Raw genomic sequence first — 14,816 nt, forward strand, 5'->3', positions numbered from 1 at the left:
GTTGAATCTATGACATCTGGCGTTCTTTAACGTTATAAACTACGAGCAATTATAGGCTTTTGTTTCCATACAGGGACTGCATGTCAAAGCCTGCTTTTGTTCAGTCTCCTAACGTTATCACAAATAGAACTCCAAGTTTTTATAGTAAGAGATTCTCATTGTCCTATGTAGAATATACTGCATGGTACTCAAACTAATGGCCAGCCAGATGTGCCAAGCTTTTCTTCCCATAGACACAAAACAGGGAAAGATTTTACTATATCTGGTCCAGATGTGTTCTTTCTGCAAGTGATTTATTCCAGTTTTCCAAAGCTAAAGTATCAGCATAGGCACCAATACCATTTTTGGCATGTTCAAATTGCTGTCTCTGAATCTCGCCTGCTAAACACCACAAAATAGCAAGTGGTATGTAGAAATCAGTTGTTTATAATGAAACATACTAGAACTCAGTAATGTAACTGACACAGACTCGCACAACTCAAAACTGAATTTCAATTATCTAGCAGCTAGTGTCTGCTAGACCTCTGTTTAGTTCACTAGAAGAAAGTGATTATGTCTAAAGTTGTGTTCTGCCAAGTCTAATAAATAGGAGTTTCCTGTGTTAGTTTCCTTGGTTCTGTTGGGGATACTATATGCATGCTGTCATATCCTATTCTCACTCGCTTAGGAAGTAGCCAAAGGCCTGAGTCATGGCTTGAGCCACTTCCTAAACTTTCAACAGGGCCAACACCAACTTACATATATGGACTTTAGGAAAACTCTGGTCCCTATTTAACTGGCAACTGTGACTTCCATCCAACTAGTTTTGTTTCAGTTTGCTATTCATCAGATTCTATACTATGCCTTCAGCAAAGTAGCATTGGCTCCAAATGTTTCATGCAGCTAAATGGTCATGACAAATGTCAGTTTAGGAAATATTGTATTGTATGTTTGTTTTACACAGTGATCCCAGAACAGTTTGAACAATTCAGATTCCAACAGTACCAGGAAGTATTTTTTTCACGGAGAGAGTGGTGGATACTTGGAATGCCCTCCCGCGGGAGGTGGTGGAGAGGAAAACGGTAACGGAATTAAAAAACGTGTGGGATAAACAAAGGAATCCTGTTCAGAAGAAATGGATTCTCAGAAGTTTAGCGGAGATTGGGTGGCAGCACCGGTGGTGGGAGGCGGGGCTAGTGCTGGGCAGACTTCTACAGTCTGAGCCCTGAAAATGGCAAATACAAATCAAGGTCAGGTATACACAGAAACTAGCACATATGAGTTTATTTTGTTGGGCAGACTGGATGGACCGTACAGGTCTTTTTCTGCCGTCATCTACTATGTTACCTGTCAATATCTCTCTGCTCCTAAGTTAAATACACATATCAAGCAGGCCCATTATCAAGTTCTACCCACTTCCCCGTGAAAGAACCCAAGAAATGAACTGGGGACAAGCCTTCTACATTCTAGGTCACCCACAGCTGGAAATGCTGTGAAGCAGCACTCATTAGCTTGGGGGGGGGGGGGGGGGGGCTCTTTACAGTTAGGTTTGTACTATCCCTCAATACTAGGGTAACTGTGCAAAACCAACTCACACCATAAGATGTACAAAAGTGTAACAAATGCGTAGAGTATATCTCTGCAGTCAAATCTTTACTAAAATTTGGCACTTTTCATTGCTATAGAAATGTCTTCTGTTGGGCAACCTGAGTGTGGGTAAAATGCACATGTTAAGAAATGAAAAATTTAAAGTTTGGCTTCGGAGAACACTATCTCTGAGTATACGGATAGCCATTTTTACTATTGAAGGACCACCTCTCAAACAGCATTTAAACACACAGTACATTAAACTGATGCACAAAATACAAATTAAAAAATATATATATTTCACTAACCAACTCTTGCAAAAGCCTCTCTGAGTTCCTCCAGCTCATCTTTGGAAATCTGTGCTGTATTAGCCATCTTGTGAAACTGAGAAGTATAATATCTGAAATTTAAAAAAAATCAAAACTAAAATTTAATAAAATGACATTTTTGCAAGTATGTGTGGTAAATCCTTTACCTCTGCATAATGTACATAATTGCATAACATAATTCATATGGAAGTTTGAAAAAAAAAATGGGGGAGAAAAAAACACTTACTTGGAAAAGGGAATATTCTCTTTTCAAAACCTATCCTGGTGACCCAGCATCCAGTCAGGTTTTAAGGACATACATGATGTCCCCGATATCCTGAAAACCTGATGGAGTTGGGATGGGAAAAGCTCAAGAGAACAGGGCTCTTCAGCTTGGAGAAGAGATGGCCAAGGGGAGATATGATAGAGGTCTATAAAATCTTGAATGGCGTAGAGTGGATAGACATAAATTGCTTGTTTACTCTTTCCAAAAATATAAGAACTAGGGGGCATACAATGAGGCTACTAAGTAGTAAATGTAAAACAAAATCAGATAAAATATTCATTCACTCAACACATAATTAAACTCTGTAATTTATTTCCAGAGAATGTGGTAAAAGCAGTTAGCTGCTTAGTGTTTTAAAAAGATTTGACAAGTTCCTAAAAGAAAAGTCCATATCCCATTATTACGATGGACTTGGGAAGAACATAAAAGAGTAAAGCAGATTTTATGTTGCTTATCTCAGGAATAAACAGTGGATTTTTCCAAGTACTTGTGATCTGGACTTGCCACTGTTGGGAACAGGACACTGGGCTTGATGGACCTTCGATTTGCTCCAGTATGGCAATGCTTATGTTCTTATGCCAAATTACCAGGACACGTTTGGAAAGCTGAAATAGGGTTTATATTTTGGAAACACTTGCCTGCACCAAAAAGAATGCCAAATTCTGAACACACTATTTTCTAGTTAAATTACAGCCTAGTCAGTCTACAGAGCAGATACCAATGACAAAGAGTTCGCAAAGACATATGGTTACAAAATACATAAGTAATGCCACACTGGGAAAAGACCAAGGGTCCATTGAGCCCAGCATCCTGTCCACTTTAGACATATTACTATGTAGAAAGGGGAATTTGATCACTGCAGATTTGGCCAGCTGAAGTACACAGCATTAATCAGAAAATGCCCTCCTGCACGGGCAACTTCCTTAAAATTTAACCACCGTAAAAGCCACAGCTTCTAAACTACTTAAACTTACTTCCATCTAATCTTCAAAGTATTATAATGGGCTATTTTAGTTAGCAGTTCCAATAAAAGTAACAAGAATATTCCGCTTAAATTCCTGGTTATTTAACTTCTAAAATGAAACTGATCTTTACATACAGAGCTAAAATAGATGAGCATGTTTATTAAATAGCCTTCAATTCATTGTGGTGAAGTGGCTCAATCCAAAATAAGAGGCACAGCTGTTATATACTTCCAAATGCCTAGCAAGTTGCAGACTCTGGTAACAGTTTCTGAAACCAAGGGTACAGCTGCCAAATTCTAAATGGGCAAAAACAAGACAAAAAGCATCAGAGATAAAAAGCATCGACCTCAAAGTAATCTAGTTGACGCCACTATTCTGACCCATCATTTCAGATATGACCTTGCAAACACCAGCCTTGTACTGGAGTACTCATGTTTAATTTAGAGCTCACGTAACACCCAAGTGTGTCTCCTGTTGAGTTTTAAATATTTAAACATCAAGGAAACCAAACTAACCCAGAGTAAAGTGTGTCTATGGGAGAAACATTAAGTGGTCATGACTCATATATATTCAGGCTTCCTAATTATGCATGGGGGTAGTTTTTATTTTTTTTGTTTGCTTGGAACCAGGGCTGTTGAGTTGGAAGCAATTTTTGGTGTCAGTGTCAGTAAAAATATACTGACTCTAGCTTCAAAATAAAAACTTACATTATAATATATCGTAAAATTTATCATTTTATATACACAGTATATCAATAACTACATCTTTATCTTTGTCCTGCATCTAAAAGTTATATTTACCAGTACTTTAGGTCTAGAACAAAACATTTAAAGCCTAATATCAGTAGGAGTCAGAGTTGGAGCCGAAATCAGAGTTAGAGATGGACAGTAGAAAAACAGAGGAGTGAGTCAAAGGTTTTGTGTACCAAGTCCACAGCCCTGCTTGGCACTCTTGTCTGTACATTCTAGTGTGGATCTCTGAAGAAAAACACCAAAAGCCTGTTTTCCTGGAGGACTGTGTACATATGCATCATTTTTTCAGGAATAATGAGTGTATAGCACATATATATTGTCTTCCACAGCCCTCACTAATAAATGCATTCAAATTGATGAGCAAATGCTTCTACTTCTTCATACGGTTACCACATGCAGCAAAGCCAACTCAATTATACGTTTCCCTTGTATAGTCTTCAGCCAATGAACCAAGGTTTGCTACAATGACCATTATGTTGTTCCAAGACAATATAAGCTGTTATTGACTGTGCACCTTGCACATGTTCCCTTCTATCTCTATCCCACTGATCTTACACATGCAAGTGTTCAAAAGCTTAGACAAAACAGACTGAGGAGGCTCAGAAGATTAACAGCAGCGTGGAAGCCCTATTCATACTTAGAAAAACTTAGACCTTAGACTTTCTAAGTATGAGCTGCCCATGTTTGTTCCCATCAAATGCCACCTGCTCATAGGGTTGTTGGGGTTTTTTTTTTTTAAATTCATAAAAGATCAATCTTACCTCTGAGATACAAGCTTGTTTTCTTCAAGGACACAGAGCTCAGAAACGGTATGATTTGCTGCAAGCTGCTTTTCAAAGCCCCTTACACACCCACCTGTAAAAGAATAAGATACTATTAGGTACCATCAGCACTGATTTTGCTCTGCTTACATACAAATGGAGCACTTCTAATTTCTCAGTGTCTATGTGTCTTATGTGTCTATTAAAGAAGGACTCAAGTTGGCCATTCTACATGCACAACAATGCCTTAAGTACACAAGCTCAAAGACATCTTTAGTATTCTTCTGGGCTGAAAGTTAACATACAAGCTTAGGAAGACAGACACTGGAAGAAATCTTATGACAGCAATATTCATGAATTTTAGAACTGAAATTGAATGAACATACGACTTCTTGCTTTTGTTAGGAGCTCCTATTTTAAGACAACTACTGAGGCTATTAATAGACCTAAAGAATTGTTCCAGAGGGTAAAATTCCTGACCTCTGACAAGCAACCTCCTTCCTACATCTGCAGATTTTCTCACCAAATGGAATGACTTCAGTATACATTTCGTACCTGGCCTGTTCCTCAAGAATATCAGCTTCAGTTTGATTTTTCTTGGACCACATTTGAAAAAGTTGGAAATACACGACTTCCATTTTTCTTTTATTTTGCTTGGGAGTAGCATTTAGGAAGTTAAGTCGGGTCTTTTGCAGCACTGCTGAATGGTTGCATAATAGGCTTACACAATGTAGCTGTAACAGGAGTCTTGTATGTTGGTTGTACACCGATACTTCAAACTACTGTGCGTACATTAAACTGTGACCAGGACTCTCACGTGTTTTATGTTTCAAACTTGTGCTAGATAGATTCTGTGCTCCCTCTTAAACTACACATAGAATCAGTTGTGAAACAGTTTTTTCAGACTGCTTTTTACTGAGCAAGTTGCAAGATGTGATAGCTGCCAGTAATTTTAGATCTGAAGTTTAAAGTATTGTTCTTCCTAAGCCCGACTACTGTAATTCACTCTACTTAAAGCTCTGTCAGCCCTCAGAGACCTTTACAAATAGCACATAATCTGCAGCCCGTATGATCTCAGGGATTTCTCAACGGCAGCAAAGGTTCCCAATTCATGCCAGAATTCGATTTAAGATACTGATGTTAATTCAAAGAACACTACTTGAGTAGTCTATTGGTAACCTGTTTATGTTTTGATAAATATGCTCACACACATAAAAACATTAAACAATTTAATTATGTTTAATTGTACTCTGCCTAGGTTTAAAGATATTACAAATATAATAAAGAGAAAAGCCAGAGCAAAGACACAAAAAAATGAATGAACCTTCTGCATGGTATATTACTACTTGTCCCAACATACAGGGACATTTAAGATCTAAAATTAGCAGACGTACACTCATGGTAATTCCTGTTGCAGGTACCCAGGCTGGGAAGTCACCTGATCAGAGTCCTCAGGGAGAGAAACAGGGCCAGGCAGTGCTTAGGCAAACAAGTTGTATAGTGTACTGACAATATATGTTCCCAGACTTTCATCCTATGCTTTAGCCCTGCCTAAGGGGGTGATACAACCAACCCATGATTTCCCCAGCATATGTAACCTGCTAAATTCCTAATAGCTCAAAATACTATCCATTTGCTAGATCGTACAAGGTTAGTCTTGACTCAGAGGACTATGCAGAAAGCCTCGCAATTTGCTAGTTAGTCTCACACTATCGCAGGACATGTTTATCCACTCCTACCCTAGCTGAAATATCTAAGCACCTGACTGACTGTGTGCAACTTTCTTTAAATTAATCCCCTGTCCCTTATTTTCCCCAACTCCCTCTTACATATCTATAATGTTCTGTCTTTTCTTATACCTTATGCCGTCTATTAAAATGTTTTATTATGTACTAGTAAAAAAGACCCGTTTCTGAAAGAAATGAAACGGGCGCTAGCAAGGTTTTCCTCTGAGTGTGTGTGAGAGTGACTGTGCGAGTGTGTCTGTGAGAGAGTGAGACTGGGTGCGAGTGTGTCTGGGTGCGAGTGAGACTGGGTGCGAGTGAGACTGGGTGCGAGTGAGACTGGGTGAAAGTGAGACTGGGTGCGAGTGTGTCTGTGAGAGAGTGAGACTGGGTGCGAGTGAGACTGGGTGAAAGTGAGACTGGGTGCGAGTGTGTCTGTGAGAGAGTGAGACTGGGTGCGAGTGAGACTGGGTGAAAGTGAGACTGGGTGCGAGTGTGTCTGTGAGAGAGTGAGACTGGGTGAAAGTGAGACTGGGTGAAAGTGTGTCTGTGTGAGATTGAGTGTGCGCCAGGGGCCCCCCTCCCAGTTCCAGTGTCCCCCTCCCTCCGTGTTCCAGGGTCAACATCTCCCCTCCCTCTGAGGTTCACGGTCCCCCTCCCATCGAGTTTCAGGGCCCCTCCCCATTACCTCCCAGTTCCAGGGTCGTCGTCCCTCCCAGTTCCAGGCCCCCTCCCTCTGATTTTTTTAAGTCACCTTCACTTACCAAAGCAGGGTTACGGCGGCGGGCAGCAGCGGTAAAACACGTGCGAGCTCGGCCCTTCTCTTTCTCAGCTGTGGTCCCGCCCTTGCGGAAACAGGAAATGACGGCAGGACCACAGCTGAGAGAGAGAGAGAAGGGCCGAGCCTGCACGCGTTTTACCGCTGCTACCGGCCGCCATAACCCTGACTTCGTAAGTGAAGATGGCTTTTAAAAATCGGAGGCAGGGGGCCTGGAACTGGAAGGGAGGGAGGGAGGGACGACGACACCCTCATGTGTGTGACGTCGTGTTCCTTTTCCTGGCAACTCTGCAGCGTGCCCTTCCCTCTCACTGTTCCACCCTCAATGTCATCACTTTTTGACACGAGGGCGGGACAGAGACAGATGACAGACTTACGAACCTAACGAACTTACGAATGTTACGAACCCTTCACTTCAGTGGCTTCAGAACGTTGGAGGTGCAAATTATTATAGTAGAAGATTATGTTGACATTTTAAGTAGTATTATGCCATACTTTGTAGTTGACTATTGCTTATGTTTGACTTATTCTCGCTGTACACCATCTTGAGTGATCTGCTTCAAACAAAAAAAAAAAGGCAGTAAATAAATCCTAAATAAAGAGCCCGCATTCTACCATGAAATGAGCACTACAAAAATACTGTGGCATTTCAGTAATAAGCATTCAAATTACTACATTAGCAGCTCCTTGCAAAATGTCACTTTTCCTATCAGTGCCCGAGCAATGACTGGCTCTGGCATCAACAGGAAGGGTGACATTCAAAAACACAGAAGCTGCAGGTAAGCATGCTGCAGCATTCTGAATCAGCCTCACCCCTCCCTGCCCTGAGAAACCCTCACTCCAACCCAACACCTCTCCCTGTCCCCCCCACCACCCCCGCACTCCCTGAAAAATTATCCCTGGTGTCCAGTGGCACCCACCCAACTCTGACATGACTGCCTCCCCCCCACCACAGTGGCGTAGCCAGAAGGCAATTTCTGGGTGGGCCAACAGGTTGGATGGGTGGGCACTACAACCTTTTTGAAAGGAAAAAAAAACAGCAACCTGATGCACCCATGCTCTGTCCCTACCATGATCCTCATAACTTCAATGAGGGTAGCAGTGCAGGCTTCAGGCCAATTGAGAGCTAAGGGTAGTACAATAGACTGCACTCTTCAGCCCCATCGAGCCGTGGTCCTCCAACACACATATGGTAGTGAAGTCAAACACATTCTGTATCCAGAGAACCTCCTGGCCCTCCACCAACAATGGATACACAGCACAGCAAGGACATTTCCCCATAAACTCATCATACAAAGAAATTTTGGTTTCTAGTGTAATCTCAATGACATATTACACATTAATTTTTTAAAAAAATCTATAAAACAAAAGTCACTCAGAACCCACAGCAAATCTACAATGCCAACACTAACTTCCAAAAACACGGATCCTACCTATGAAAAGGAAGTGCCTTAAATATTATAGTGGGGCCCTAAAATACAAATACATTTATCGGGAAAAGCTGAACAAGCCAAATTACTACAGAATGCTACATAGAAACTTCATTCTAACAGAATACCTCACTTACACACAGAGAATACAAATGTCAAATACAGAATAAGTGACCACAAACTCTAGAAATATAAATTAAATAGAAACCTCAAGAAACCAGACCTTACATGTAGTACAACACCAGAGAAACATGAAAGGCATTTCCTCCTGTGCAAAATATAAAGACAGCACATGCCAGGGATGGTCTTAGGGGTTGCAACTAGGGCAATTGTGCCTGGTTCCATGGCCAGAGAAAGCCCACCTGCTGGAAGCTGAAGATGCAGCCTGGTAATGGACTTTGGTCCTTTCCTAGATTTCTGTCCTGGACCCCAGCTATGTTTAAAATCAACTCTGGCAAGATGTACATTCCAAATCCAACGTATTATATTCACAACATTAACTAATAAAATAATGTTGTGTACCTTTTTGTTGTCTGGTCATTTTATTTTTCAAATCATATTGGTCCCATTCTCTGATTTCTGCTTCCCTCTGTCTTCTCTTAACTCACTTGCCAGGGTCTCCTGTCTGACATTTCTTCTTTATCCATGATCCATCTCCCATCTCTGTTTTCCTATACTTCCTTGTCCAGTATCTCCCCTGTGTTCATATCCCCTCATCCATTATCATTCCTCTGTGCACCTATGCACCCCATGCCCAGCATATCCCTTCTGTGTTCCTATTCTCCACCTTGTCTGGTATCTCCCCCCCCCCCTCTCAGTGTCCATATACCCCCCCTCTCCAGTGTCCAGCATTGTATTCTATTCCATTCCATATCCCCCTTCCCACCCTTGTCAGGCATTGCCCCTCTGTGCCCATATGCCACTGCCATCCCCATACAGCAACTCACATTTGTGTGCTTGTCCCCATGCTCCCACCTAATACCCATCATCTCCCTTCTGTCCCCTTTCTCCCTCCTCCACACCAATGTGTCCCTCTCCTCTCTGATCCTACCTCAACCAGCTTCTCTTCCTCTCTCTTTCCTTCCCCTTATGCATCTGGCTCTTTAAACCCACTGTGGGTTCAGTATTTGACTGCCTCTTCCTTTAGTCCCTTGTCCAGCATCTCACTCCCTTCCCTCTAACCCCTCCCCATAGGTCTAGCACCTTTATCTCTCTGCACCAGCCCTCCTTGCGGGTCCACATCTCTCTCCTTTCCCTTCAGCCATCCCCTGCATATCCAGCACCTCTCCTTCAGCCCCCCCCCCTAAATGTTCAGCACCTCTCTTTCATTCAGCCCCCCTACATGTCCAGCACGTCTCCCCTTTCCCTCCATTTCAACCCCCTGCAAATCCAGCACCTCTCCCCTTCCATCCAACCTTCCCCCCTGCAAATCCAGTACCTCTCCCCTTCCCTCCAACCTTTCCCCCTGCAAATCCAGCACCTCTCCCCTTCCATCCAACCTTCCCCCCTGCAAATTCAGCACCTCTCCCCTTCCATCCAACCTTCCCCCCTGCAAATCCAGTACCTCTCTCCCTTTTGTCCTCTCCAACCCCCTGCCCCTCAAGTCTTGCACCTTTCTCTTCCCTTCAGGCCACTCCCCTCCAAGGGCCAGCACCTCTGTATCTAACCTTACCCCCTCCACACAAAGGTCCAGCACCTCTCCCTTTCCTTCAGCCCATTCCCCTTGCAGGGCCAGCACCCCATTGTCTTCCTCACTTCCGCTCCTGTCTATTAAACCTCCTTGCAGCAGCTCATAGGTTTCCTTTCTTTGTTTTGAGTGAATGGCAGCGAGGGCTGCGCAGGGGAGTGGAAAAGGATATTAAGCAAATTGGCTTCCCTGCTTACAGTGGACTAGATAGGCTCATTTCCTCTCCTGTCTATTAAACCTCCTCACAGCAGGTCATAGGTTTGCTTGCCTTGTTTTGAGTATACTGGATGACAGCTGCACGGAGTACAAAGAGAGATTAACCTCACTGGCTTCCTTGCTTACAGTGTGTGTGGACTAGATAGGTTCACTTCCATTCCTGTCTATTAAACCTCCTAGCCCTGACGCCAGAATCCTGTCCTAATCACTGCCTGTGAAGTCTGGAAGACTGTGGGAGAGGGGAGAGGTTTGAGGGAAGGAGCAGATTCTGGGAGGCCAAGAAAGAAAAAGTTGAACAGGGAAGAAGGAGGAGAGAGACAGAAAGATCAGAATGATACTGGAACGCGCAGGGAAAATAGATTCAGGCACTCCGTGCAGCAACGTTTGGGAAGGCAATGCCCCCCCCCCTTCGCCCTCCAAACCGTTCACTCGTCCTCCCACGCGGGCCCAGCCCCAAAGTCTTTCATTACCTGACAAACTCCTTCTTATAGTCTTACCGATAAGACATAGTGCACATCTTCTTCAGCAAGGTCTCTGGCTGTGCCAGGCCAGGGATCTCCTCTCAACCTCTCAGATCACGGGGAGGGTTGCCGGCAGCTGAAATCTATCAGCAGCAGCTGGGCAGCTAAGCTGAGGTTGTCTGGTTGGAGTGGACCATGGGCTGCGATCTGGAATGCTGCAGATTGAGGTGAGCACACTGAACCTCCTGCCTGTAGACAGTGCACGTGCAGCATGAAGCAGGGTAAGGTTGCCAGACACCACGCATGCACGAATATCAGAAGTCACCCAATGTGTTCTTTGGGCATGCGTGCCTCCCAGCTGCAATTTATGAAAAAAAAAAAAAAAAAAGTCCCGGCTGACAGCACAACAACCGGCTCACAAAATTGTTCTACATTTAACAACCGGCTCCAGCACACCACTGCCTCAAGCTAGTGGGGAAAAAAAAAAAAAAAAAGTTACCTGTGCACATTATTGCACAGCCAAGGAATTGCTAATGACTACATGACCATGAATTTTAATATAGTGTGTGGTAATGCTTTCTGCAGCATGGGCCCCTCAGTCAGTCTGGTCTAAATCCAAAAGAAAAGCACTGAAACAATGTACAGATGCAGTTAGGGGGGAAAACAAAACAAAAAAAAAAAAAAACAGCCCTTCATGTACAATTATTCAGAAGTGCCTGGCTGCCTGCATGGGGTTGGGTGGGGGGGGGGGGGGGGGTGATCATGTGTATCTGATCAGGAGAACAGATGAGAAGGGTAAGCTGCTTGAAAGGTAAAATTTCTTGTCTACTACTTATTTCTAAAGCGCTACTAGACGTACGCAGCGCTGTACACTTATATTAGTGTCAGCTGCTGGACCTGCTGCTCTCAGACACGGAACATATCCATTTCTCTTCTCTCCCCCCCCCCCCCCCCAACACCAATGCAGAAACCTCATTTGCTTGGCACCCCTGCTCACCTTCTCTCTTCCTGTGACTAGACTAGCCTTCCAGTGTTCAGTCCCCACAGCCTTTGCATTAAATAGATCTTACCCAGACTGTGCTTAGAGCAGCCACACTCTTCTCCCACAGGAGGCAGAAATTAAAACCTTTGATGGAGGTTTTAAACTTGTAAGTGTCCAGACACAGTAGCCATCCTCCTAAATTCTGGATATTAATGCAAAATTATGTTGAATCCTGACAAAAGGCAAAGAGCTACACCCTAACCGCATCTCACTGGGTCCCATTGCTAATGGCAACAGATATTACTTGGTAGTATCCATAATAACCAATGGAGAGAGAGAGAGAGAGAATGTGTGTGTGTGGGGGGGGGGGGGGGGGGGTGGATAGTGTTTAGAATAGGGCAGTTTGGGGGATTGAGAAAGCAGAAAAATTGGGAAACAATATGAAAAGAGAAATTAATTAGCATACACAACCCCTGCAATAGTTAAAGAATAAAAATGTTTAAAAAACAAAAGGTAAGTTATGGTAGTCATTCCTTTTCATATAACTATACGGTGAAAAGGAAACTAAACTAAGTCCTACCCCCTTCAAATCAGGGCTAAACAATCACAAAGGGTTGTATAGTTTTGTTTTAGCCACTCACCCTTTACAAACGAATGCAAAAGGGAATTAAATCACACCACTTTTGCTTTTAAAATACCATTTACTTCTCTTTAGCAGCTTAAGCACAAACATTCCTACTGACCAATTACAGCCCATGTATGCCGATATCAAATTATTCACGCTAAAGGGTGAATAGAGTTTTCTGTCAAACTGCTTTTTCAGCAGCATTATAGTTCTGCAAAGCAGGCATCCTTGGGACTACATGTGGTACAGGAAGGGAGTGCCACGTTCTGATACACCACCAGAATCTGCATACTCCCAGGGCCGGTGGGCTATGTAAACAGTGCTAATGACGCTCAGCTCCACAGCAGGAAGAGGATGGAAACACCTGCATGCCTCATACTGCTGATATTGGCTTAATGTGGCACTGCCTATGCCCTCCTTGCGTAAGAAAGCCTACTTGCATAGAATAGGTTCTGAATTAACCAGAAAGTGAGCAAAAAAAAAAAAAAAAAAGTGAAATAGGATATATATTTAAACCCTCTAGCTCTATCTTTAGTCACCACCAAGCAGAGCATATACTGAAGGACCAGGACAAAATAGAATGAGGAACTCAAGAGAGGACATGTCCAACAGAAATATTTGTGCTTGCAGAGGATAAAAAGCAAGTTGTAATTTGTTCTGTGCCTTGGGACCCAGGTGTGTAATGTTATATCCTACTGCTCTGATATGCCACAAGAAAGAATGACCTGGCCTATAAGGCCTGGCCCTTAAACACACTTGTATTTACTTCTGTGTCCCACATTGAAATTGTTAATCTAATTTTATTAAAAAAAAAAAAAAAATTTGACAGTTTAATTAGAGGTCCTGTTACAAGTCCAGCACTCTAAAGAGAATATAATGTTTATGGCAAACAAATATTGAGTACTGTAGTGTAAGTATCACAAATTGCTTTTGGGGAAGTAGAGGTACCCTAGTCTTACCTCCCTCCCCCCCCCCCTCAACACATACTAACAAACCAGCAATGTAAAGATTAAGAGACACACCCCTGCCTATCCCAGTTATTTGCCTGTATTGCTAAGCAAGGGTGTCATCTCCCCTTAGCTATCCTGGCAAGAATATGTAAACATTAAGCTGTGTTAAGTCATCTTGCTCCACCCAAGAAAAAAAAAAAAGGATATACCACAGCCAATTTGAATGTACCATACAAACCCTGTAAATCTGCATTGTCTGAGGAACTGGCTTCAGAACAACAAAAGCTAGGAGACTGAAAATCAAACCATTTCGCCAGCAGACAGATACACTAAAATTAGGAGCAGTCTAGGAAAGAGGAAATAAGAGTGGGAAAACACCCTCGTTTACTGACTGAATGAAACCACTTCACTGATTAAGATGAAACTGTTTGCTTCACAGACTAACCTCACGGAAGCCCTTTAGCTCCCCTACATTAAAAAAAACGAAACATCTTAAGATTTGCTAAAAGTTGCAAGTTGAGAGGCAGCACAGAGACAGAATTTGTGTTTGCGCCTGAAATCATCACATTCATGTGGTCTTTAAATAAGACAGGATCCACTGAAGCCCAGAGTCACTACTGTTTACCAGCACAGTCACACCATTATAGACAGGTTTTACAGTCTTTTTGAAGCCATGTAAAACAAGATGGCAAAGACCTATTAAACACTGCCATGTAAATGGTTGACTTGGAGCCCTATTTCACATTCTGGAGTAATATAGAAAGGATTTGCATGCCATTTTACATCCAGTGGGTGGATGGGGAGAAATACAGGATTTAGGTCAGTTTTCAATAGTAGCTCAAGAATACCAACTGTATCTGAATTTCTCCATCCTGAGAAGACCTATAATAGTTCATAGTTTATTAAAACTTCCTGTACCATCTAAGCTAACTTGCAGATCTAAATGGTTTACAAAACTAAAATTTAAGGGACTACAATAAGAGACAGGAAAGAACAACGCACTCATCCTAAAACCATAATGTTCTCTTGCTATTGTCTTATCGCCCTATCAAATCCCCATTGTTACATTCCATTGCTCTATTTCCTAATGATATCTTGAGTTTGACTTTGTCTTCCCATAACTCTTCACAATGTAACCCATAATCGTACCGCAACAAATTGTATTTCCATCACTCACAATGTATTGTAAGCCACAATGAGCCCACAAATAGGTGGGAAAATGTGGGATGCAAATGCAATAAATAATAATAAAAGCAAATCAGACTTAAAAGATCATCATAATGAAAAACAGGGGTGGGGGGATAGGGAGGAGAAAAGAAGAAAGT

At 42.6% G+C, this 14,816-nt stretch overlaps 1 protein-coding gene across 3 annotated transcripts in view; it reads right to left on the bottom strand.

Annotated features, from left to right (window-relative positions):
• Positions 1 to 14,816, bottom strand: part of PLS3 (plastin 3) — a 263,150-nt gene that overhangs the window by 75,708 nt on the left and 172,626 nt on the right. For 2 of the 3 annotated variants that reach the window (XM_030208872.1, XM_030208873.1), the window contains exons 2-3: positions 4,639 to 4,732; positions 1,875 to 1,966 (exon numbers count right to left, since the gene is read on the bottom strand). In XM_030208872.1, coding sequence (XP_030064732.1) covers positions 1,875 to 1,941 — 67 coding nt within the window. In that variant the 5' untranslated portion in view covers positions 1,942 to 1,966; positions 4,639 to 4,732. Of the gene's footprint in view, positions 1 to 1,874; positions 1,967 to 4,638; positions 4,737 to 14,816 lie in introns of all 3 variants that reach the window. The other variant, XM_030208871.1, reaches the window with a different exon arrangement.

This window comes from Microcaecilia unicolor, chromosome 7, assembly GCF_901765095.1.
Source record: "Microcaecilia unicolor chromosome 7, aMicUni1.1, whole genome shotgun sequence".
NCBI lineage: Eukaryota > Metazoa > Chordata > Amphibia > Gymnophiona > Siphonopidae > Microcaecilia > Microcaecilia unicolor.